We start from the raw sequence: 27,666 nt of genomic DNA on the forward strand, positions 1-27,666 counted from the left end.
ACAGGTCAGTACTCTCTCCCTAAGAGATTCTCAGGATATTACCACAATCTCTTTCTCAGGTATTCTTCCTTCTTCTTACCAAACATCTATCCTAGGTCTCCTGTTTTCCTCTGAGCAGATACTAATTCATTTGCTTGAGATTAATGTTAACACTCTCAATTAACATGCATAGCTTTGGAAAGTGGTCTTTTAAATATAAGAAGACTAATCAAAGTCAACAACACTAATGAGAGAAATCTCCGACACCACTGTCAATTAATGGAGAGACTTCCAATTAAGTAGTTTTCCTAACATCCTTCAAATATTATTATACATGGAACTACCTAAAGCATGTTTGTGTTGCTGTCACTTCCAAACCTCTAAATATATAACCAAGAATCATATGAGAGAGGGGTTTTAGAGCTTCAAGCATCTTCAAAATCATCTATTACAAACTACTCAGTTTATAGATAAGAAAACTAATGCCAAGATCAGGAGAAATGACTTGCCCAAGGTCACTCAGGTAGGCAGGTAATATATGACAGAGCTGAGATTTAAACTCAAATCTTATTCAGGAGAAATCATTTCATGTTGTTGAGGTGTCTCAGTTGTATCTGATTCTCCATGTCCCCATTTGGGATTTTCTTGGCAAAGATACTAGAATAGTTTGCCATTTCCTTTTCCAGTTCTTTTTTTCCAATGAGGAAACAGGGCAAACATAGTTAAGTGATTTGCCCAAGATCATATAGCTAGTAAGTCTCTGAGGTCACATTTGAATTCAGGTTTTTTCCTAATTTCAGACTTGGCACTCTCTCTTTTGTGCCATCTCATTGCCCAGGCCTCAGTAACCTTTACAGTAACATTAATAATGTGGACAAAATAGTCCCTTCTAGTTCTGACTTTTTATGTTCTAAGGTTCCCTGTAGTTCTGGCATTCATTAATTATGAACTAATTAGTCATTGGCATACCTAAATTATCCAGTGGTTAAACACATCTAATATACACTTAGACTCAAGTCTAATCACACCATGTCTATGCCTACACAACCTGCTCATGCCTTAGTGTATGACAACTAACAATTTACATTAGATACCAATCTCTGGTCTGAAACCTGGGCTCCACTCTGTTCTGAGTATGCTTCACCCCCTCAGTCTCAGCTCTGGTTTTCTGAGCAGGACTTGGCAGATCAGGGCCAAGGAGTTGAAGGGAAATTGCCACCTTACATTCCCTCTTGGCCTTTGAATGGAGAGCTAATGACGTCAAGCTCTCAGACTCTGGGAGTAAAGGATGTGTTACTCATGCTGCTTCAGTCTCAATTCACAAAAGTCTGAAAAAATACTAAGAGACTAAAATTGAAGTCTTACTGATGAGAAAACTTAACATCACAGACTCACAGCGATCACCTTGTCTAACCCCTCAATTTGAAAATGGAGTAACTGAGGTCAGGAAAGGGGAAGGGATTTTTGCAACAAAGTAGTGGCAACAAATCCCAAAAACAAATTTATATACATACAGTTTACAATATAAATTTCCAATTGCTCACTGTAGGAATTAGCTACTAAAATTAATATAAATATCCATTTTTTGGATTTTAACTAATATTATTGGGACACAAATTGGAAGCTAGAAGGAACCTTAGTAGTAATCAAGTTCAAGCCCCAAATTTTAGTAATGAAGAAGTTGGGGCAGAGTTCAAAGACTTGCTCAGGGTCTCAGTGCTAGTAAATGTCTGAGATAGGATTAAAATCTAAGATTTTTTTGACTGTAAGTCTAGGGTTAGATATCCCTTATATTATATTGCTCAAAGAATTTCAGACTATTAATAAATCGCATATTAATGTTATCATTGGTTCCTGCCATCAATAGACTTTAATATCACCTTACTAGTTCTTTACAGAACATTTCAAGGAAGAGCAAACTGAATACTGGATCTGCTACTGACTAATTTTGTGATTAAGGGCAGATCATTTATCCATTCATGGCCTCAGTTTTCTTTTTTGTAAATAGGATAAAAAATGTTTCATGGAAAAAACTTTTGAAAAGCATTTTGCATAACACTAAAAAAATAAAAACAGAACATTAAAAATGTGACTTTTTTCTCCTAATATAATTTAGAATTGAAAGATACCTGAGAGATAAATTAGTTCCAGAATCATGACTAATTTGTTCTGTTTGGGGGGGAGGAATAGTGTTTTGGTTGGAGAGGAGCTACTCCCTTGTGGGTTATGACCATAGTAGGAAGGAAACACTCCTCACAACATGGTAGTTTTTCTCTGCTGATGAAAAGTGGCCACTTCATAGGAATGATGAAAGATGGGGTTTGGTGATACTTGGACAAAGCTGATACTGTCAGGACTCTCAAAATTTTGGTGCTCTGGGACAAACTGTTCATCCTTCCCTAGCTATTGCTCTGCCGGGTCTAACCCACTCTCTTTTTTCTTTTTTGATGAAAAAACTGAGACCATAAAGGTGGAGTGATTTGTCCATGATCACACAAGAAATATATAATCAGAACCAGAATCTCCTCTAAAGCTTAAACCCATTGAAGGCAGGGATTATATCTCATCTAAATGTTCTATCCTTCAGCTAGGATAGGACCACTAGCTGGGAGAGTGGGTAGAGTACCAGTACTGAAGTCAGGAGGAAGACCTGAGTTCAAATCTGATCTCAGATACTTTGTGACCTTGATCACTTGATCACTTTACCCTGATTGCCTTGCATCCAGGACTCTGTAGTTATCTGATTCACAACCGGACATGGATAGCTTCAGAGAAGAAAGTTAAGCTGTTGCCTTAGCACAGCAACCTCACTCAAATCCAGTTCACATGCATATCATGACATCATCTCCTTAATGGCATGAATGTCTTCAAGAATGAAGAACAAACTTCATATATCCCTCCAGCAATAAACAGAGAACTTTGAATATAATAGGAGCTTAATAGGTTTCTGGTAAGATAAATCAAAAGGAATAATATTCTACAACACACAGAGAGACAAAGAAATGTTCTACTTACTTTCACAAAGGCGGCGTCTCAACTTTCCTCGAATCTTGTCAATGGCATTGAAATCTGAGACATGGAATACGTGGGCTGACTTTGGTTCAGAAGCAATTTCATCAAGTTCTTCCTTCAGGGCTTCCCCAACACCAACTGCAAAGATCCTTATCCCAGCTTTGTGAGCAGCCATAGCTGCATCCAGAACAATATCCTGACTCCTCCCATCGGTTAAAAGGATAGCGACCTTCTTGATGACCCTGTCACTTGGCCTCCCTCCAGCCTCTTTGGAAAAACTGTATGTAGTTATATAGCGGAGGGCATCACCAGTATTGGTGTTGCCACCATGATAATTAATGTTGCGGGCAGCTGCTTTGACTTCTTCTCGAGTCCTATACTTCCCGAGTTCAAACTCAGTGATGGTACGGTCACTATAACGAACCACACCTACCCGAGTCCTGTCTGGCCCAATCTCAAAAGTCTCTACCAAGTTGGCCACCCACTGGCGGACCTTCTCAAAGTCATCTTTGCCCACACTGGAGGAAGTATCCAAGATAAAGACTAGATCATAGTGGACATTTTTACACCCTGTAAAAATAAAAGAAAGCCAAATTATAATAACAACAATTCTCCATGATGATAAATTATAGGTGAGTTCCTGATTTACTTCTATAGAAGAATGTTCACATTCAATAAATCCTCAGTTGTATAAAATAAATCACAGATACTGTTTGAGAAAAAATGGTTACAAAACAACTTTAACAGTTTCAAGGTTTACAAAAAATATTTCTCACAATAATAACCATGTTTAGTAGAAAGTGCAAAATATTATGATTTCCATTTTACAGAGGAAGAAATGAGGTCAAAGATATTAAATAACTTTTCCATTAGTTTTTATGATATTTTGCCATTCCTTTTTTGCTGGATCATCATCTATTTATAATAGCTGTGATTGTCCTCTCCAAAGTTCTATCCTGATTTCTCCTTATTTCTCTCACTTATATATATACAATTTCATCATCCTCATCACCATCATTATCATCATCATCATCTAATTATCATCTTCATGCTCATGACTCCTACATAAATATGTGTGTGTATTATGTGTGTATACACACACATATGAATGACATTTCAAACTAGATAAGAAGTTTGAAATCAAGATTGCTAAAACAATTTCATTATTATTCCCTTCAAAATCATCCATCTTCTAAATTTCTCCATTTCTTTTTTTTTCTTTCTTTTTAATTTAGCAAGGAAGTAGAGTTAAGTGAATTACCTAAGGTCACATAGCTAGTGCCTGAGGCCAGATTTGAATTTAGGTCCTCCAGATCTCAGGGAATGTGCTCTTTTCACTTCACCATGCAACTACCCCTCCCCAAATTTTTCCATTTATTTTAAGTGTGTGATATACTTCTAGTTACCCAGGTTGCCCAAGTTAGTAACATCCTTGATAACTCTTGACATCTTTCCTGATTTACCCAGACACTAATGCCTTCCCACTCACAGTTTCTTGTATCTAATCTGTATATCTCTTTTCATTTCTTCATCTCTTTTGTTCTCTTCTCTCTCACTATCCTATCTAGCTATCTAGCTATCTAGCTATCTCTCTATCTATGCTGTTTCCTCCAGGTAGACTGTAAGTTTTTCAGGGGAAGGTAGTGTTTCATTTTTTGTGTTTTTATCTCATTTGCCTAGCATATGGTAAGTTGACACATAAAGCTTGTGAATGACAAACTAAGATTTATATGATGGAAAAAAGCATTTCTCAGAAAGACATGAGAGTTATCTGCATGTTCAGAGTCAAAACTCAGAGAGAGAGGATATAAGTTCCATGAGGATATGCTTGACCCCAATGGGAAAATTCATGAGCAATGTTTACAAATGCAAAGAAAATCTTCTGAATCATAAGTATTTTTCAAATGATAATGGCTTCTTAATCACTGGGGTTTTCTAATGGAGTCTAGCAATATTGTATATTGTATTCCTGTTCAGTCATCATTTGGAATAGATGATCTTCAAGCACTTTATCAAATATGAGATGCTTTGATAAATGTCACAGGTAGGACTCCCCAACTCCAAATCTGTAACTATATCTCCTTGTAAGGACAGATAGATTCAGAAAAGTCTGATTCCCTCTGCATCAATTACTGGTTAGCATCTTATTTTAGGAATAGAATACCATGAAGACACTCATTAACTTGGTCATTTTATTGTAGAAACACTAATGGGTAGCAATCCAGGAGACATGGATTTCTTTCAAATTCTTCTTAGTGTTTTATGCAAAACCCTTATAACAAGTTTTCCTTCTTCCAGTCTCTCAATCTCTTCCCTCTCCAATCTATCCTTTACACAAGCAATGATTTTTCCTTAAATACGTCTGATCATGCCAAGTTCAGAAGCCTTCAATGGACTACTCTTTCAACGAATATTTAAGAACTTTCATAAAATGTTTCTGTCTTCTTCTCTTTTCCTCTCTCCCTATATTCTTTCTCTTGATGATCTATCAGTTCCCAGTCTCCAATGATCATTTCTATGTATCTCTATACTCTCAAACCCTGTTTAACCATCCCTCAATTATCTCAGGTTTCACTTTCTATCTCTAGATCCCTGCTAGACAACATCATCTGGATGACCTTATCTTCCCTCTTTCCCTACCTTCAGTAGAAGAAACATTACTAAAGTCCTACCATAGAGCAGAACTTTTAAAAAAGAACTCTTGCTTAGACTCTATCTAAAGATACTTATTAGTAGAAGCTTTAATTATGCTACTGTTTCCCCTCAAAACAAAAACCCCTGGGACTCTGAGAGAGACACCAGTGTTCAGTCTTTTCTGTAGCTTCCACCTTCCAAATACCAGTAACTGAAAACCCTCAAAGCATTTGTGAAATAGAATCTTTTTTACAAAACCTGGACCCAATTCTAGTTTGAATTAAAACAAACTTTATTACTTGAGATCTAGGAACTTGTTTAAAAAATTCAATAACTTTATTTTAATATAGATGGTTTCCTTTGTAATACTATTTTATTTTATACATTAAAATAATTTTCTGAGAAGGCATCTAGATATTTCTCCAAATGGCCACATGGGTCTATGATAAATGCTTTTTAAGTTAAGAATTACAGACACTAATAATCTTTGATTGATCTGTAGTGCTTCTTATTAAAGATATCAGACTTGAGACTCTTAAAACTACCGTTAGGAACCAAATCAAGATGTAACTGGATAATGTTTAGCAAAAAATATTTTTAGGGGTGGCTATGTGACGCAGTGGATAGAGACCAGCCCTTGGAGTCAGGAGTACCTGAGTTCAAATCCAACCACATATACTTAATAATTACCTAGCTGTGTGGCCTTGGGCAAGCCATTTAACCCTATAGCCCATTTGCCTTGCAAAACCCTAAATTTTTTTTTAAATACAATCCAATACAGATAACATTAATTTGTAGTTTTCTAAGTCTATATATGTTGCTGTCAGGGATTTTTGTTAGTCTTATACTTTGTGTTCTAAGGTCCCTTACAACTCTCATCTATTTTATGTTGTATACATTCCATGCCTAAAATCCCCCAACTCTAAGTCTAGGAGCTAAGATTCTATCAATGAACATAGCAAATTCACTTCTAGTTTTCCATTAAAAAAATATAATCTTAAACATTAATTCCAGCTCTTAAAAGTACATTAATGCCACTTACATATAAATAATGGAATTTCGGTCAATAAAATGTTATATCCTTTCAGTTATTCCCTCCAAGGCTCCACACACCTAAGTTTTAATAGATGAGATGCTGCCTTCACTTGGCCAGAACAAGCTCTAGATATTTATCTGATCATTTCCAAACTAAGTAAGCTGTAGCTCTTGCCATTGTCCTCATCCAATTGCCACTAGAACCCAGTGTGTTCCTGTTACTCCTAAATTCCAAAACCAGGCAACCAGATCATTTCCCAGATACCTCAGGTATTCCTCTCCCCCTCTCCATATAATTTTCTAGCTCATATTGAAATGATACTTTCCTACATTAGAATTTAAACTCCTTGAGTAAAGGAGTTCAATCTCCTTACTTATTTATATTTCTATATCTAGTGCTTAGTACAGTGTCTAGAACTTAAAGTCTTTATTTTTCATTCATTCATTCTTTCATTTGTGCATTCAAAATAAGTCTTTGTCTATTCGCATTCACTTTCACATTATCTAGTTTTATTTAGTATATATATATATATATATATATATATATATATATATATGTACATAGTTCTCCTGCTTTTCACATAAGGGCTTAGTTTTTCAAAAGAATAACTTCATGGTCCTTTATATTTCTCATACTTGCATATTATAAATTCACTATAGTATTTCATTATACAAATATACCAAAATTTACACAATTATTCCCCTATTATTGGACAATTAAGCTGCAACTAGCTTTTGGTAATTTCAAACAATATTACTACAAAATTCTTTTAAAAGATAGTTTTGATTTCTATAACACTCCCAGGGTATATTTCTAAAAGTGGAAACATTGGGTCAAAAGATATGATAATTTTTACAACTTTAATTTATATAACCAGATAATTTTTCTCATTTATTCTACTAGTTTTCAATTCTGTCAGAAATAGGCAAGTGTACCTTTTCTTAATATTTCTTGCTTTTAATTGTTTTTAATTAACCAATTCATTATATTAGATAATAGAATTGCTTAAATTTGCATACCATTTTGTCAAAGTTTTTAACAATTTATTAAATATTAACAAATATTTTCAAAAGTGTTCATCCATAGCATTTAAAATTCTTACTAAAATACAATTCAAATTAAAGTAAATCTTTTTCTTAGCATAACTGATCTACCTGGAGGTGGCTTATCCATGACAGAATTCATTTATTTGGATTCTTTTCATCCAGATGTATTAACTCAGATAATTCCTTAAGAAGTTTATCTTTACACAGAAGGTCACTCTTAGGTTCTCAGGAGTGCTGAGTTTTGCTTCTTCTTTAGGGTCATTATAACTGGGGGTCAAAGAATCAGAGACCCTAAGAGCAACAAAGGCTTACATGTTTAGGAGGTTTCATCCAAAGCAATCCACATATGTTTTCAGTATAATATAGATGAAAAACCCCCAAAGGAACCAACTGGGTTATATGCACTAAAGGAAGGAGTGGGATGAAGTAGAAAAAGAACTGATAAGATAAGAGACTTGGACTCTAGTTCTTTTTTTTTCCCCCCTACTTATATATGACCTTTAAAAAGCCTTATCCAGGCATTTTCCAGGAAATCAAATTGATCCATAGTCGTATGAAAAATTGTTCTAAATCATTACTGATTAGAGAAATGCAAATCTCTGAGGTACTACTTCACACCTCTCAGACAGGCCAATATGACCAAAAAGGACAATGATCATTGTTCGAAGGGTGGTGGAAAATCTGGGACACTAATACATTGTTGGAGGAGCTGTGGACTTTTCTGTAGAGGAGTTTGGAACTATCCCCAAAGGGCAACAAAAATGTGCTTGGTGTTTGAGAGTAACAGTCTTTAGGAAGAATATGGACGCTTGCCTTCATGGAGCTTAGAGCCTTCAATGAAGACCTTGGATCAAAGAATCTGGCTTAGATCTTGCTTCTGAAATTACCTGTGTGATCATGAAATATAATTTAATCTCCTTGGGCCCTCATCTGAAAAAAGAGGGGATAGCAATAGAAAGCACTAGATCTCATCTCTAATGAGGACATAACACAAACTCAGGTAACTAAAAATTATGATGTTTCAAGATTAGTTCATTAGAAAAGGGCCAACCTTTCTGAGGGGAAAGGACCTTATCAACCAAGAGTATGAGGTAGGGTTCTAAAGGAAGTTGCTTTCAGAATTCTAGGATTTAGAACCAAGTGGACACAGCCATTATCTAGTCCAATCACTCCATTTTACAGATGTGGAAGCCTAATAAATAGGAGTTGCTTACCCATGTAGGTAACAAGTTGCATCAATTTGATTCTGACTCCAAAGTCTAATGTACTACATAAAACTAGGTTTTAAAAAAAAGTCAGTAGGGATTTAACAGGGACAATGAGATTGCACAGGGAATAGAGTGTGGGACCTAGAGTCATGAAGATCTGAGTTCAAGTCTATATGACCCTGGGCAAGCTACTTAACTGTTTGCCTTAGTTCCTCATCTGTAAAATGAGATGGAGAAGTAAATGGCAAACCATTCTAGTACCTTTGCCAAGAAAGTCCCACACAAAGATTCAGACACAATTGAAATGACTGAAGAAAGGTTTTTCATAAATGATACAGAGAGGACATTCCACACAATGCTAGCAGACAGATAAAAGGCACAAGTATGAGATGGGAAATAAGTTTGAGAATTATAGTAGACTACAAGTTCAGTATGAGTAACAGTATGATATAAGAATCATGCAAAGCTAATTAAGATTAAAAAGAGGAAAAGTACTCAAACTAAAGGATGTATTTTCATCACCCTCTTCCCCAATCAGTCTGCTTAATTGGATATGCATAGAAAATGGTAAAAGGCTATTGAGAAGAGGAAACACATCCAGAAGAAGGTAACTGTTATGTTGGGAATAACTGGATATTATGTCTTACTGGATCAGGTTGAAGAAAATGAGAATGTTTAGCCTGGAAAAGAGAATATGTAAAGAGACTAGCTAGTTTTCTTCCAAGTTCTTGAAAATCTGTCACATGGAAAAGCTATTAGACTTGTTCATCCCCGGAGAGTAGTACTAGGAACAATTAATGAGAAGGGAATGAAATTGCAGACATGGGCTTTGACTCAATGTAAGGAAAGACTTGCTATAACATCAAAGAAGCCCACAAGTGTGGCAGGCTCTATTAAGATGATAGTGAGCTCTTTATATCTAGAGACTGAATGATTATCAAAGGTTCTTCTGAGAAAAGGTATGTTGATTTGGCTATGGTCTAAATTGTCTTTTAGTTTTAACATATTAAACAGTAGGACCATTTCCAACATTAAGGCCAGACAAATGTCCACTAAAGATGGAGGGTAAACAATTCTACCTTGAAACATTGTACAGGCTGAGATAAATGAGTTCAAAAAGAATTGGCTTAATGTAACAGACTCAAAACTTTGTACAGGCAAACTCTCTACATTGCTGGCAGACATACAAGACAAGACTAGTAGAAAAAATGAACTGATATAGCTTAACATTTTGGATGTGATGTGTTGAGGAGACAGTATGGTATGGAAAGAGCCCTGGATTTAGGCTTGGAAGACCTTGGATATATGTGCTATTATTATCACTCTGTTTTAAAGATGATGAAAATAAGGCAAACGGAAGCCTTGTGACTTGCCCAGGTCACATAGCTAGTAAGTATCTTAGATTGAATTTGAACTCAGGTCTTCTGACTACAGACCCTGTGCTTTATCCCTCATATGATCTAACTGCTTCCTTTTTTTAATTTCTATGTCCTCAGGGAAATGGATCCATTCTTACCTGCCCTTTGTGCTTGGCAGCCATTTCCAATCCAAAGTGTCAGAAGTACCAGGAGGTAGATCAAGTGTTGTCCTCTGAGGTGAGTCATTTTTCTCTTAGGCTAAGGGACAGGAGATTGTTGCATAAGAATTAAAGATATCTAACTTCTACTGGAGCATCTCTTCCCTAGGAAAACAAAGACACATAGAAAAGTCAGTCAGAGAAGGAAAAAGCCTTTCAGGTACCACAGAGAAATGATTTAGCCTAGTGAATAAAAATGATTCTTTACATTTCTATGAGCTGTTCTTGTGTTCCCAGATTCCAATACTTCATGGTCAACCTAACCTAATAATCTCACAAAACCACTGTCAGACCTTTCAACTTGTCAGTATACAACAAAGCTTATTATTCACTGGCATAGCCTTCAAGGACCCAAGATCACCTCCATGTAATGAAACCTTGGAGGACTTCAGTGCAGATTGGCAGGGGGAAAAGGCTATAAAAATAATTATCAAACCCAACAACTTCATCCTCCTTGACCTCACCCTAATGAACTACTCCATTTTTCTTTTTTTGTCCTCTTGTCAATCATACTTTGATAAATTTCAATTTGGACTTCTTCCATTACATGGTTATCTTCTTAGTCACCTGATACTGAATGGATCTAAAGAAAGTCAAGAAATCACATTGATTAGGTCCATTAGAAAGATATTTTACTTTATCTCAACTGGGCCTTCAGAGAAGCAAGGCAATCTTTTTACCTCCCTTTAATTATCCCCAAACACCATGATATCTGTTCTGTACTTCTCATCACCTCTGAAACTCCCATGGCACCTACTTTTCAACACTCTCACCTTACTCTCTACCTTCTATTTCGTATTTCATTTAAAAAGTGAAATTATCCATTAAATCACAACTGTCTAACATCACCCCTGTTCTTTTCTCTTTCACCTCAGTCTCTAATATCAAGTATCCATTCTCATTTCCAAAGTCAGCTCCTTGATGTCTTCACCTCTTAACTTCTAGAGCAGATTATTCCTATCACCACCATACCCACTTTTTTCTTTAAACTTCAATTTATTACTATATAATGCCTTTTCCCGCTGGCTACAAATGCATCAGTGTCTCTTCCACACTCAAAAAAGCAACAACATGTCATTGACTAAGATGGTGGAGAGAATACAGGCGCAGTTCTGAAATCTCCTGATCTTCCCCCATATATGATATGAAACAAACCTCTTAGCAGAAATCCGATCAACAAAATCTAGAAAGAAAAGCCAGGAGAAAGAATATTTTCCTCAGGATTTGTCTTGTGCAATATGGGTGAGTCCAGGCACAGGAGGAGGATTCTGCCCGGAGCATGGGATGGAGGAGAGCCTGGGAGCCTGGATCAGCCGGGGATTAACATGATTCACAGAGGGGCTGGAGCCCGGAAGTCTGAGGGCCCAAGAACCAGACCAGCTTGATCAGGGCCTGGACTGTAGCCTGGTAGATCTGGGGGGTGGGGAGGCTTGAGTCAACTAGGGAGCAGACGCATTGGTGTTGGCACTGACCCTTACAAGCTTGCTGGCAGGGCTAGAGGTAGAGTTCTGGCACAAGAGAGAGCTGCAGACATCATCGCTGGGCTCCTTTGGTCAGGGGGAGCTTGGGGTCCATGCCTCCATTTTGGCTGAAGCATCTTCCCATAACAAACACAATTACAGACTACCTCTTCCCCAGGCTAAGGCCAAGCAGAAGAACCACCTCAAATGACAATAGGGAGAGTGATCACCTCACCAGAAGATATGGCTCACTATTGATCAAAGACAAAGAGCTTCAATCACTCCCTCCAGTCTAAGGGAGAGGACTTCAATCAAGGTCACAGACACTCCAGAGAAAGCAACCATCACCCCCTACTGGTCAGCTGGAGATATTACACTCAGTGACCAAAACCTCTAGCACCTCCTACTGGTCAGCTGGAGATATTACACTCAGTGAGTAAAGCTTCTAGAAATCCCAACACCTAACCTGTGTGAACCAGCTTCTCCCTAACTCAAGGTCTAAACAAAATGAAGAAAGGCCATTGGAAAGGAGGGTCCATAGAAAAATTCTTGGAAGTAAAAGACCCTAACTCAGAGAGACCTAGAACCTCTGAGGAGAATATAATCTGGTCTCCAAAACAGAAAGACTTCGTTGAAGAAATAAGGAAGGAGTATAAAAATCAATTGAAAAATTTGGGGGAAAAAAACCAAGAGAAGATTAACATTTTGCAACAAGAAAACAAATCATTGGAAAATACAATTGGAGAAATACAAAATGAGAATAATTACCTCAGATCTTCAATTGGGGCAAATGGAAAAAGAAAATAATTCTCTCAAAACCTCAATTTGTCGATTTAAAAACTGTTTCAAAAATAGAATTGACCAATTGGAAAATGAGTTGCAAAAGGAAAATGAAGAAAATTCTTGTCTAAAAAAAAAAAGAATGAAGTCTGTGGAAACTAATGACTTCATGAGACAGGAAGAGCCTGTTAAACAAAACCAAAAAATAGAAGAAAATGTAAAATACCTCATCAGCAAAACCACTAACCTCAAGAATAGATTGAGAAGGGACAACCTGAGAATTATTGGTCTTCCTGAAAACATTGAAGAGAGAAAAAGCCTAGACTTAATATTGCAGGATTTAGTAATGGAAAATTGCCCTGATATCATGGAACCAGAGGGCAAAATAGTTATTGAAAGAATAAATCACTCCATTCAGGAAAAAGATCCTAAAATGAAAACACCAATGAATGTTGTGGCCAAATTCCAGAACTATCAGATAAAAGAGAAAATCCTGCAGGCAGTCAGAAAGAAACAATTTAGCTACTAAGGAGCCACAGTAAGGATTACACAGGACCTGGCTACATCAACATTAAGGTATTGAAGGTCCTGGACCAAGATATTCTGAAGAGCAAGGGAGCTTGGGATAGAGCCAAGAATCCACTATCTGGCCTTATCTTTCAGGGGAACAGGAGGACATTTAACAAAATGGAACACTTCCAACAATTCCTAATGAAAAACTAGAGCTAAATAGAAAATTTGGACACCAAACAGGTGGTTCAAGAGACACATGAAAAGGTAGGGGGGAAAAGGGGGGGGGGGGGTAAAGATAAATACCTGCTATCCAATAAGTTGAAACTAACCATATCCCCAGCATGGGAAAAATAGTCTTGCAACTCTTAAGAATTGTAACTCTGTAAGAGAGAATATACTTAGCCAGAAATGATGGATACTCTCATGACTTATCCATGAGACTGCTACACAATGAGATGAAACTGGCTATATCCCTACTTGGGTGAAAGACTGTCATAACTCTCAAGAATTGTAATTTTTTTAGAGAGAATATACTAAGCCAGAAGTGATGGATACTCAGGATTTTCTATGACTCAGATAGAATGATTTAAAAACACCTCCTCCCTAAAAAGGAGGACAGGAAGGAGACAGGAGGTGGGAGGGGATTGAATGGTGGTAAATCTCAGTACATTAAGATGTACAAAAGACCTATGGTAACAGAGGGGAAGAAGTGAGGAAATGAGAAACATCTGAATCTTCCTCTCATGAGACTTGGCTTAAAGTTAACTTAAAGTTAACACACTCAGTTAACTTAAAATACATATTACCATTCAAGTATTAAAAAGGGGAAAAGGGGAGCAGGAGGAACGGAGACAGGGAGAGGGGAAGGGAACTAACAGAAGGAAGGAAAGGGAAAAGGGAAAAAGGGAAAGGGGAAAGAAAGGGGAGGTGTGATATAAGAGGGTAAACACACTGAAGGGGTGGTATTCAGAAATAAAATACTGGGGCATATGGACAAAGGGGGGGAGGGGGAAAATATAAACAGAAGGAAGATAGCATGGAGGACAATAAGGAGTTAGAAATTATAACTTTGAACATGAATGGGATGAATTCTCCCATAAAACATAAGCAAAAAAACCCTGAAATCTTATTGTCTGATCTTGCTGTCTCTTATACTTTATGTTTCTTCCTTAAGGATATCATTTCTCTCTCATCACATTCAATTTCGATCAATGTTTAACATGGAAACAATGTAAAGACTGGCTAATTGCCTTCTGTGGGGGGGTGGGGAGGGGGAAGTAAGATTAGGGGAAAAATTGTAAAACTCAAAATAAATAAAAAATTAATTGGAAAAAAGCGCAACAATGACTACAATTCTCAATTGATCCTAGTATGCCCATTAGCTATCATTTTGAACCTCTTCTTTCTCTTTCAGTTGAACTTCTTGAAATAGTTATTTATACTCAGTGTCTACACTTTCTCTCTTCTCATTCTCTTCTAAATCTCCTATAATCTGGTTTATAATCTCAAAATGCAAAGATAAAATGTACTGTCTTCAAAGTCACCACTTATTTCTTAATTGCCAAATCTTTTCTCCACATTTACTCTTTATTAATTCTCTTTTGCATTTGATCCTATTGATAACATTTCTTTCTCCTGCACACATTATACATTCTGAATTATTTGACAGTTTGTCTGACTGTACTTCTTAATCCCCTTTGACAGACCTTCAACCTTACATACCATTCAACTAGGAATGTCCCATAAGAATATGGTGAGCCTTTTTTCTCTTTTGTCTCCATATAGTTCTCTTCATGATCTTATTAGAATCAATATGTTTAATCATCAATACTATGCAAAGGAAACTCAAATCTATGTATCCCATTGCTAGTTTCTTTTCTGAATTTTGATCCCACATTTCCTAGTGTTATTGGACATTTTGAACTGGAAATCCTCTAGGAGTCTCAAACTCAACACATCCTTAACTGAAATTATTATCTTTTCCTACCATCTCCTAAATCTTCCTCTCTTCTGAACTTCCATATTACTGCCAAGGTTATCATCACCTATCAATTACCAAAGTCTAAAATCTCAGTGTCACCCTTGACTCCCCTTTCTTACCTCACACATCCATTCTGTTGCAAAATCTTACAGTTTCTTCCTTGATATCTGTCCTATATGCCTCCTCTCCTTGAGTACAACTATCACCCTAGTTCAGGTTCTTCTCGCCTCTCAGCTGGACTATTGAAGTATTTTCTATTTGATTCCCTGTCACAATCTCCTTCCATTTCCATCCATCTTTCACTCAACCGATAAAGTCGTCTCCTTGAGCCATATTCTGACCAACCCCCTTCAATAAAGTTAAGTAGTTTCCCATTAATTGCAGAATCAAATATAAAGTTCTTGCTTGATAATTAAGGAACTTCACAACTTGATTTTCCTACTGCTTAAAATCTTCTCACACTTTACTCTTTTCACACACAAGAATATTGGCCAATTTGCTACTGATCTCCTGTCTCCCATATTTTTATTATATCTATATCACCCACAACCTCATAATCTTGACCTCTTAAAATTCTTTGCTGCCTTCTGAATTGCTCCAAATAAAGTTACCTTTCATCTACTCTAACTTATCCTTTATCTTTTTATTTAGACAATTATCTTTGTTAGAATCCAAGAGCTCTGATGGCAGGAACTTTTGTATGCTTGTGAGTTTCTTTCTTTACATCCCTAGCACCTAGCAGTGTTTAGTACATAATAAGAATTTATTAAATGTGTATTGATTGATTGAAGGATAGATTGTTCCAGAAATAACAAGTCAGAGATGGGCTATTGGAGTAAAGATCTCTTCTAACTCAAATTTCATAATTGTCTGAATCAAAAGAAACCTTGAGGAAGAGTTAGAAGATTTTAATTCAAAGCCTGAGTTCTGGCATCAGCTTTCTTTGTGACACTAAGAAAACTGTTTCACTTCACTGTGCCATTCTCCTCAGTTGTAAAATGGGAGAATTAGACAAATTGTCCTATAATATCCATTCCTGTACTAATCAATCAGTTATTCAATAATCATTTATAACTATTTACTATGCACAAAATACTTGGAATAAAACAATTCCATTTTCATTTTACAAAGCAGTATCATTCTCAAGTTCTATTGGGTAAAACTCTTAAACACAAGATATATATGCAAAGCAATTTTTGGAGGATATTATTAGTTAAGTGGATCAAGAAAGTAATTAATCAAACACTCTAGGATACTCTGAAATCATTTAACATTTTTAAGGGTGGGTATTCATAATATGTTCAGGGTACAAAATAATATAATAAGAATTTTTTTTCTATGTGCATCTTATATTCACAAAGAGATAGTTCCATAAATGTCTATATCTTAAATATTTCTTATTCTCCATAGTTCTCAGATCAACTCCTAAAGCCAAATAAGAACTCAAAAACATTTTAACTAATTTAACAATAAAAAAAACTATTAGAAGTTTGACTACTCTTTGTTGACACCAATCTTAGGACTAAAAAACAGCTTACTTATATCTTGGCTGCATGTCCACTCTGGTGGGAGTATGCTTGAATAAAGTTATCTAAATTATTAGGCTGAAGAAGTAACATGCCAAGGTTTATTGGTTATGCCAGCAGGTGGCAATATTACACAATTCATTTAACAATCATTGATAAGAGCTTGATCAATCAATAACCTACTGTATGCAAAATAGTATATGTGTATGTATACACACACACACACACAAACACACACATATATTCAGAGTGAAAGAAATTTCTATGACATTAAGATTCCAAATATAAGAATTTTAATAAAATGGATAAAATTGTGAAGATATCTATTATTTTTATTTTATAAAAATAAATAACTTAGTCAGCTATGCCTTATCCTCCTACCAGACTGAAAGTTCTATGAGGGCAATGATCACATTTTTTTCTTTTTGAATTTTATTGATATCTTTTGTCTTGTTATAACCTTCTTGAGAAGTACTACATTTTAGACTATCTAAACTCCTTCTCCCAGTCATTCTTTATACCAAAAATAAAAAATAAAGAAAAAAAGCATTTCAGTAAATCTAACACACAAACCAAGAGTGACAATTTATGCAGTATTCCATACCTATAGTCTCCCACTTCTACAAAGATAGGAGAAGTGGATTTTTGACTGCCAAGCTTCATTACAATTATACATTTCCTAAGGTACTGTTTCTTTTCTAAACTTTTTACCTTTCCAATACCTAGAGAACAAAGGGCTCTCTTTACAATAGATAATTAATAAATGTGTGTTGATTTAATTGATGAATGACTCAATCAATCTACCTTAGAGAGAAAAGCCACAAAACCATGCTTGCTGCCAGCTGCAGCTCTGTAACTTAGTGTGTATTTAAATCTTTTATACAAGGGTTTCTGCTCAATAGTATTCATTTTCTTCACTGAACTAATGTCAGAAGCCCCTCAGTGGGATATGTGATGACTTAGCATCATGTCCAATGCACAGTAGGGATTTAATAACTTTATAGAATCAGTTAGTTGTTTTAATCTTACTTTCATATATGTGTGTGTGTGTGTTTGTGTGTTTGTGTGTGCCATATGTTTATCATCTTGAATACAATGAATTTAAAGTCATCATTTCTTTTACAACATTTTCTCCTGTTCTCAATAATTAAATCATTACTATAATGCTAGAGATAGCACACAATATAGGCAATACTACCTAATCTATTATTTTCTACCTGAACAGAATCACAGACAGAGGAGTGTCACCCTTCAGTGGTTGCCAGAATTCCAGATGTTACACTAAGATAACCTTGCTTAAATTCTGTCTCAGCCTCTTCCCATGTCACCTGGACAAATAACTGAAACTCTTGATCCTCAGTTTATGTAAAATGGAGATAATAATACAGCTTTTCTACTAAGTTTTTTGAAAGAAAATTAAAAAAAATACTTTGCAAAACTTAAAACATTCTAAAAATGTAAACAATTATATTGTCATTATTATTATTATTATTATCTTTTATTGTTACTATTATTAGTTAAATTTGTGAACTAAAAGTCAGGAGACCTGAGCTCTTATATCAATTCTGGAACTGATACATCATGCTATGCCAAAAAAGTTGCTTACACAATCACAGAGCTTTACATACCAAACTAAACCTGGATTTGTCACCATATTGATCATGAACAAGTCTTCTTTCTGGGTATTTCTGTTTCCTGTCTTTAAATTAGGGGAATTGAATTACATGACTACAAAAATCCCTTCTAATTCTAAATTCTATAATCCAATGTCCTAGTGGAAAATACATTGGATTTATAGTCAGAAGACTTTCCTGGTTGGTACAAAGAGTTCATATTAGGGAAAACACTCTCTTCCTTGTTTTGGGGACATCCTGATATAGTCAGTGCCTTCTTTTCACCTGGAGTAAGTTCATTTACCATTTTCGGCAACCATATAGAAACTTGAGGTGAGCCTACCTGAGGTAATGAATGACCTTAATGCAAAGGGAGATTGTAGTTTCCTACTTAGCTTCTGAGTGGAAAAAAGATGATGACTCAAGGTATAAAAGGAGACAATTAGAGCATTCTTCAACATATTCCATTACAAATCTTTAAATCACTCATGGTCATTAGAAGACTCACCCAAGGCTTCCACATAGTTTCAAGAAATGATGACTGATTGCTATAATTTTTAAGCTCCTTGACTCATTACAAATCTCCTGGTGACACCAAAATCAAAAGTTTCATTTCAGACCTCTTACTATAATTTCATTTTTCTAATTCTGTATTCACAATTGCTATAATCTCTTTATTTAAATGTCCTAACCTCAAATCAGTATGTTCAAAATGGAACTCACTAGCTTCTCCTGAACTAGCTCTAGAAAGATACAGAATGACAGAATATTATAGCTGAAAAAAAAAAAGGATATTAGAGGTGATCTAGTCCAATAACCTGAATTTTTAAGTGATGAAATATAGACCCAAAGAAAAATGATATCCATAGCTAGCAAACAGCAAAGTCAACTTATTTTTGACTCTATTCTCTCCCTCATCCTCCATATCAAATCAGTTACTAAATCCAATCCTTATAGATGAAAAAGTCAATTTCAATATATAATCATTTTTGTTGAACTTTTTACTTCTTTCTTATTCTTTGTCCTAAGAAAGAGTTCTCTAGCAGGGAGAGCAAAAGGGAAATACTGGAAAATATAAATTATGTAAAATCAAAAGCTATCAATAAATATCAAATGCTAATGATTGCTATCCTATTTCTATCCTATTCTCAAGAAAGACCATGACATCAGGAATGTAATGCATTGATAAGCAAGTGAAATTGGATTTGGGGTGGGGGTTGCTATGTGAAGTCACCAGCCTCACTTTTTCCTCTGGAATCATCTGGGTCCAGTGACCAGATATGAATCACAATTACTGGAGGTAGCTTAATAGAGTATTAACTTCTCCATTAAGCTTTCCTTGACTACTCAAACCAATCCTAACCTCTAACATCCCTATACTACTAAAAAAACTTTGAGTGACAAAATATTCAAGTTAGAAAATTATCATCTAAGCAAAGCCCTTCATTTTACAAGTGTGTTTGGGGGAAAAACTCGATGCTCAGATTGATAAAGTTAATGGTTCAAGTTTCCATAGCTAGCAAATGACTTGCTAAATCCAAAACAGTATCCTTTTGTCTGCATAATCGGCTTAGCAGAGAATTTTAATTGTTCTCACAATGAAACTGTAGCATCCCTAAAGGACAGGAAATAGCCCACATACTATTTTTCTCTTTGTCTTCAGAGCACGCAACTTCCTAGTGATATAAAGCAGCATAAGTATTTTATAGATTTTTATTGAATTAATTGTTATTTTGGGAGGTTAAAAACTGAATCATGTAGTGTAGTAATAAATAAAAACATTTATATAATATTTATGGTTACAAACGACAACACATTTTCTCAAAACAAGTACAGAAAAACCTGCAAATCAAATAAGGGAGACTTTATTCATTTTATTTTACAGATAAAAAAACTGAAGTTCATAAAAATGAGGTAGCTTGTACATAGTTAAGGATTCAAACCCAGATCATCCAAGCATCAATAGGAATTTAACAATTAAATCTTAGAATCTTGACGCCGAGAGAGCGAGAGAGAGAGAGAGAGAGAGAGAGAGAGACTGAGACTGAGACTCTGAGACTTAATAGATTCTAGTAGAGTACAGGAACTTTTAAAAATGCTAACTGTATCCAATATATTAAGTTCCCTTTAAAATCTTCTATATTTTGTTTTATATATATTTTAAAGAATTATTCTGAGGAATTCATAGCCTTTGCAAGACTACCAAAATGACTATAAGAAATCATGAATGATCGGACTCTAGAGAAGCATGCAATTAATTACAGTAATTGATGCTGAGGAAGGGTCCAGAACCAAGAGAAGATTGTACACATTAACAACAACATTGTGAGCTGATTATCCTTGATGGATGCAGCATCTCTTAGAATTTCAGAGAGCTAGGACAACCCTGGGAGACCTGCTATGGGCAATTCCATCCATATTCAGAAGAAGGAAAATAAAACAAAACAAAACAAAACTACAGAAACTCAATGAACACTACAATCACTTTCCTCTTATGTTTTTCTTTCCTATCTCATGGTTTTTTTTCTTTTCTCTTAATCTTAATTCCTCATATAGAAAATGATTAATCACATTAATTAACATAAAATATATTAATCACAAATATATATATATATAAATATATATATATTTATATATATATATATATAATATTCACCAGACTGTTCACTGATGAGGGGAGGGGGGGGTGGGAAGGGAGGGTGGAAGGAAATTATGTAACTTAAAAATATGCATATGTATGCAGATGAATATTGAAAAACTTTCATAACAAGTAATTGGAAAAATAAAATAAATATCAATTGGAAAAACATCTATAACAAAAATTCTTGAGAGCCTTTGAACCTTGTTCATTCAACATGCTTAAATAGTTTCAGGGACAAGGAAAACTCCATTTTGTTGTAGGAACTCTGCTGAATAATTTATCCTAAGTTACCTGACATCTTTAGACCAAGTTCTTCCCTCTTATCTCAAGTAGAAATAGATCTAATCCCTCTTTCACATGTTTGAGTTGTGGAAAATAATGCTGAAAAGATAAAAACAGACTAAATTTCAGGGAGAGATTCATTGTTTCAAGTGACATTTTCAAATGGAAAGTCCCTGAATCACACTTTTTTTTTTACCTTTAGTTCTTTGACCAGGGACCACGATACCCTTAATGCTCTGTCATTATGTACTTCATTCTAGCTTAAAAAATTACAGAGAGAGAGGGAAAGAGGGAGAGAGGGAGAGAGAGAGACAGAGAGACAGAGAGAGAGCTATATCTATATCTATATGTGTATGTATATATATATATATATATATATATATATATATATATATATATACAGAGAGAGAGAGAGCGAGAGAGAGAGATAAAACAAAGACAATAACTGCAAATCACAAACCAGACTCTTCTACTAGCTGTAATCCATCCTGCTGATATAAACAACCCCTGAATACATCAAACTGAAGGAGTAAAATCACCACCTTACCATCCAAACCAAGGGGATGAGAGATGATAAATTATTGCTATTTTATGGAAAGTTTGAGACTGGAGTTCATGATGTTTTATTTCCATTGAGCTTAGCTCCAAAATAGAAGATGATTAAGATTTCTTTTTTTTTCCTATTGGTTATATAAAACTATATGCATCTATTAGAAAATTTTCTGACTTGGTGAGAAAAACTTGTTTTTCATAATACTGATAACAAAGTCCTATTAAATAATAACATAATACATGTTAATGTTACTGTCTGCAATAACTAAGCTTTGAGCTTGTGCTTTCTCAGTCCAACAAACTTAGCACAGAATCTTTAGGGAGGGGTAAGGCAATAAGCATTTATTTGGTATCTACTATATTCCAGACACTGTTCTAAAATATTTTAAAATATTATCTCATTTGATCCTAACAAGTCTGAGACATAGGTGCTGTTATTATTCCTATTTTATAGTTAAGCATTTTGAGATGCTAATGGGGCATCTAAATAAGGATATCCATCATATACAGTTGGTCATACTTGACCAGAGTTAAGAAGCATATTTAAGGTTCAATTTATAAATGTGAGTCATCTTTATAGAAATGATCATTGAATTCATGGGAAATGATGAAACTACCATGTGAAATAATGCATAAGAAGACTAAAGCAGGACTTCTTCACTTTCTTTTCCTTCCTTCCTGTCTCTCTCCTCCCTACCTCTTTTCTCTCTTCCCTCTGTCTCTGTCTCCATCTGTCTGTCTGTCTTTCTGTTTATCTCCCTAACTCTAACATCACAGACTCATTTGGCAGTTCAGTGAAGTCCAAAATCTCCCAAATTAATGGGTTTTTTTAAAATAATTGAAGGAGGTGTTAAATTTCAGGTGTAGGTTCCAGAATATGAAAATCTAATTTTTTCTCATCCAAATTTACAGACTCCACAAAATTTAGTTTTATGGATCAACTTTAAGAACCCATGTTTAAAGGATGAACAGTACCTTAATTTTGCTAAGCTTCAGTTTCCTCATATGCAAAATGAAAGCTGAAAAACTACCTTCCTACTTGCAAATCCCTCCCTTTTAATTAGCCCTTTATTTGGAACTCCACTTGATTGACACCTTCCAATCTTTGATCCCAAGGACAGAACAAGAATCTGTTCTGACTGAACTCAACCCTATTCCTACCAGAAAAAAAAATATACCTAAATACCCTGATCCCAAGGTTGCCTTAACAATGGACCTACCTAAATTGCCTCGGAGTCAGGATCTCATAGTCCCAGACTGGGGTAATAAAGCACAAATTCTCAAAGTGACGCCTTCCAAAATCATACACTCTTTCTTCTGAACTGGCCATCATTTCAAAGGCTCTCTGGTATCATCAGTATGAGGGAGCTTTGAGTGTCCTCTTCCGTGTTCCTGTTTCTGCTATCCCATGCCACCATGCTCATTTAAACCAAAGGCCCTTCCCTAAGCAATGCCAAGTGAAAGGTTTTTTTTTGCTTTCAGCAATAACTGTTTTTCTTGATTCCCATAGAAATCCCCTTTTCTTCCAGCAATTGACTCTGACAAGGAATACAACTTAGCTGAGAGGCAGTTAGAGTGAAGATTACAGGTTTAAATGGTAAAACATTGTATAAGTCCCTTAATCTTTCTAAGCTTCAGTTTCCTCATATGTAAAATGAAGACTGAGCAAAATCCCTCATATTTATAAAAGTCATTATACTATAGTTTTTGTACTACAGAAAACAATGGACAATGGATGAAAATGTCTATTGAATTGAATTATGATTGAATTTTCACTGAATCAAGATGGTGTTTCCTTTTATTAACTCAAATCAAAGATATAACTTCATAGAATTTTAAATCTCAGTTATACATATGTCAAAATGGAGACAAAGAGAAAGAAATGGACTTACCCAAGATTCTATAATGAGTTATTAGCAGATTTGGGGAAAGAACCTTGTTTGGCAGAAGGTCAGGCCAAACTAAGCCTCATTTCAGGTCTGATTACATTTGGGTCATGATAGAATGGCAGAAATATTCATCTATATGGCACTGCCAGCATACTGTCAGACACCAAGAAACTGCCAAGCCAAGCTTTCACTCTGGGATCATGTCTCTCACTAAGCTAATTACTAAGTGATGATGAGATTCTCTCTTCTCTTGGCAGAAATCAGGCACTACTAAATCCAACTTTTTACATAATGTCATCTTTGGTCTGTCTTCCTTCATTGGTCAGATTAATCTCTCTCTCTCTCTCTCTCTCTCTCTCTCTCTCTCTCTCTCTCTCTCTTTCTCACCTAGTCATGCTTGGGTTGCAACTAAGACTTCCAATACGATATTTTGGGATTAAGTGTGAGTGGAAATGGGCCTGTTCATCCTTTAGACCAGGGATTCTTAAAGTTAGTCCATGAAACTAAATTTTAGGGAGCTTGTAAATTTGGGTGGGGGGAAAAGTTAGGTTTTTAATAGTCTGAAACTATACCTGAAATTTAACACCTCTTTCAATTATTAAAAAAATATATATTAATCTGGGAAAGTTTGGACTTCATTGGACTGGCAAAGGAGTCTGTGTTGAAAGAGACAGAGAGACAGAAAGGCTGAGACAAATGGAGACAGAAAAGAAGAGAAAAGAAAAGAGATAAAGAGAAGGAGAGAGACAAGAAGGAAGGAAAAGAAAGAAAGTTAAGAATTACTGTTTTATTCTTTATATGCATTCTTTCACTTGGTGGTTTCATCACTTCCCATGGCTTCAATTATCATCTCTATAAATATGACCAGCAAATTTATATATCTAACCCTAATTATGTTTCTTAACTCTGGTCAAGTATGGCCAACTGTGTATGCTGCACATTCATAATTAGATGCTCTGTCAGTATTTCAAATACAGAACATCCAAAGGAGAACATTATATACTTCCTCCAAAACTCATGTTTCTTCTAAATGTCTCCATTTCTATTGTGCATACCACCTTCCTTCCAATCACTCATATTCAGATCCTCAGAGTAATCCTTGATGCTATTCTCTCACTTATCTCCCCCACCTCCCACTCTCTCATATGCAGAACTGTCACCAGAGTAAAGTGATCAGAAGTATTAAAATTTAGAGGATGAAAAAATTTAATATATAAATTCCATTAGCATCAGAAACAACTAAACATAGGGCCTTACAAACAAGGACAATTAATGTATGACAATGTCAACAGGTAGACATTGCAAATAACCATCTGTGAGCTATGATATTAACTAACTTTTTCTTCTGCTCAAATAATTTATTTTAATTGTTTTTTACAAATTTACATATCATGACATTAAATCTTGATCTGAGTGTACCATTTGGACTTCTTTGCCATAGATGACAAAATTGATACAGCTCTATACATATCCAACCAACTACCAAGTCTTGACAATTCTATGTGAACAAACTTCATGTTAACACTCTTCTATAGATATTCATTCTTGTTCATATAGTTTAAAATCCTTATCAGTTTTGCCCCTACTATTTCAATAACATTCAAATGATTCATTTTAAGGCACACTTTCTTCTCTTCAACCATACTCCACTTAACTGTCAAATTAATATTACCAAGAGACAGTACTATTCAGTTTGGTTCCTTGCTCAAAAATCTTGAGTAGCTCTAGATTGACTTTCTGATAAAATAAAAACTCCTCAAGCTGGCATTTAAATCCCATTACAATTTAGTTCCCATTTACCTTTGCTGACTTATTTAATATTCCTCCCCTTCATATACTATTAAATTCCAAACAAACTGTCCTACTAGGCTCATTTCCAAACTGAACATGTAATCTCCCATTGCCATAACCTATAAAAATATATTTTCTATTCTTGAAATATACTTCCTCTTTGCCAATGACTTTTAGGTCAGCTTTCTACAAGGGTCAACAAGGTCTTCTTCCTTTGTGAAGCCTTAACTCCCCAGTGGTCAATATTGTCTTTACTCCTGAAATTATTGTGTGCTTACTAATTTGTGGACTTCCATTATCCCTTCAATAGAATATCAATGTTGGGTGAGCAAAGATGATTTCCTTTTTGTCTTCATAATTCCAAAGTCTACCATGGGGTCTTTGTATATAGCAAGCGGTCAACAAATGTTGCTTTGAATTGGATGAAAAATATAGTTGCAAACATGAGATACAGTATAAAAAGTACTATGGGAGAAGGAAAAATATAGGAGTCACTCTGACTCAACTTGATATTCAGATATCAGAGATCCATAAAAGTAGGTAGGAGTCATAAGAACCTTAATATTTGTCTTGATTCTGCAATGCTAATGTCTGGAAGAACTAGAACATGAAGAATTCCAGAGAAGTGTCCCTTGATTAGCATTGTTTAAGGGTGGATATAGGGATGTCAAGAATTTCTTAAATACTCTCTGTATTAGTTAGACTTGATTTGACTGGGATGTCACCAGTCAAGAGACATATGCTACAATATTCAAGAAATCCCATGGAAGGGTAGTGGAGTAACTACAACAGAAAACAGTGAAACAAAAACTCACTATCTTCTGGACAGTGAGGAAAACTTTAGAGAACTTTAACGAGAGTAGTCTAGTGAGTCACTAGAGAGTTCATCTACTTAGGATATAACTATTGAGGACATCTACTTAGGACATAATTGAAGGTGAGTGAAATTATATAGCTATCTGGGAAGGGGTCTCAATATATGAGTTATTTTCTTAATCTGTATGTGAGTTCTCTGCTTTTTTTGTTTTTTTTTTATCCTTTAAATAAGCCTATTCATTCTTGTACTTATAAACTAGTTATACCACCTGAAGTAGAATTATGCTAATACAGTTGTATATTGGACCAAATTTCTGGAAAGCAATTTTGGATTATGTTTTTTGAAAATGACTAAAATGTCCTCACCTTTTGGTCCATGATCCCACTGCTAGGCATATACCTTGACTGTGAGGTCAAAGAAAAATAGAAGCAATATATCTTATAGGATAAAGAGCCAGCCTCATAGTAAAGGAGACTTGGGTTGAATGTTGACTATAGAATGGAACCCTAAATCACTTTAAGACTCCAGTTAACTAGGGGCAGCTAGGTGGCATAGTGGATAAAGCACCGGCCCTGGAGTCAGGAGTACCTGGGTTCAAATCCGGTCTAGGTCACTTAATAATTACCTAGCTATGTGGCCTTGGGCAAGCCACTTAACCCCGTTTGCTTTGCAAAAAAAAAAAAAAAAACCCTAAAAAAAAAACAAACCTAAAGACTCCAGGTAACTTCAAGACTATTAAATTGCAAAACTGTTGCAGTTCTGATTTGATACAAATTTCCTACTGAGGAACACCCATTAGCAATGAAATCACAGCTCGGACCCAAAGTCCCATTTGTATCAATATATTCATAGCAACATATTTTATAATCACAGAAAATACTAGAAACTAGGTAGTTGTCCATTGATTTGGAAAAGTCTATACAATTGCAGTACCTGAAGTCTTAAACTGATATCTAATAAGCAGAACCAGTAAAATGATAAAAATGTAAAAAGAAATTCAAAAAGAAAATTGAATATTATATAATTATAATGAAAAAAGTTGGCACCTGAGAAGAACTGAAAATAAAACTTCCTTTCCTTGTAGAAGTGAGAGACTATGGGTGTGAATGTTAAATTTATTTTCAGATATGGTAGATGTGTCCATTAGTTCTGTTGAAGTGTGGCTATTTTTGTTTTGTTTTTAGTTTTTGTTAAAGAAAAGACTATTTTAGAAAGGGGAGAGGGGATATATATTTATGTTAACTTTGTGTAAAAATAAATCAGTGAAATAAAACCAAAAAAGGCAAATTTAATATGTACCATAAAAAAGAAAGGAGAGAAAGAGGGAAGT

General features: G+C 35.2%; 1 protein-coding gene across 2 annotated transcripts in view; it reads right to left on the reverse strand.

Annotated features, from left to right (window-relative positions):
• The window catches only part of COL22A1 (collagen type XXII alpha 1 chain), a 665,867-nt gene extending 655,275 nt beyond the window's left edge, over positions 1-10,592 (reverse strand). For both annotated transcript variants that reach the window (XM_074202703.1, XM_074202704.1), the window contains exons 1-2: positions 10,432-10,592; positions 2,995-3,561 (exon numbers count right to left, since the gene is read on the reverse strand). In XM_074202703.1, coding sequence (XP_074058804.1) covers positions 2,995-3,561; positions 10,432-10,519 — 655 coding nt within the window. In that variant the 5' untranslated portion in view covers positions 10,520-10,592. The remainder of the gene's footprint in view (positions 1-2,994; positions 3,562-10,431) is intronic.
• Between the last annotated feature and the right edge of the window lie 17,074 nt (positions 10,593-27,666).

Source organism: Macrotis lagotis, chromosome X (assembly GCF_037893015.1).
Source record: "Macrotis lagotis isolate mMagLag1 chromosome X, bilby.v1.9.chrom.fasta, whole genome shotgun sequence".
In the NCBI taxonomy this organism is placed as follows: Eukaryota; Metazoa; Chordata; class Mammalia; order Peramelemorphia; family Peramelidae; genus Macrotis; species Macrotis lagotis.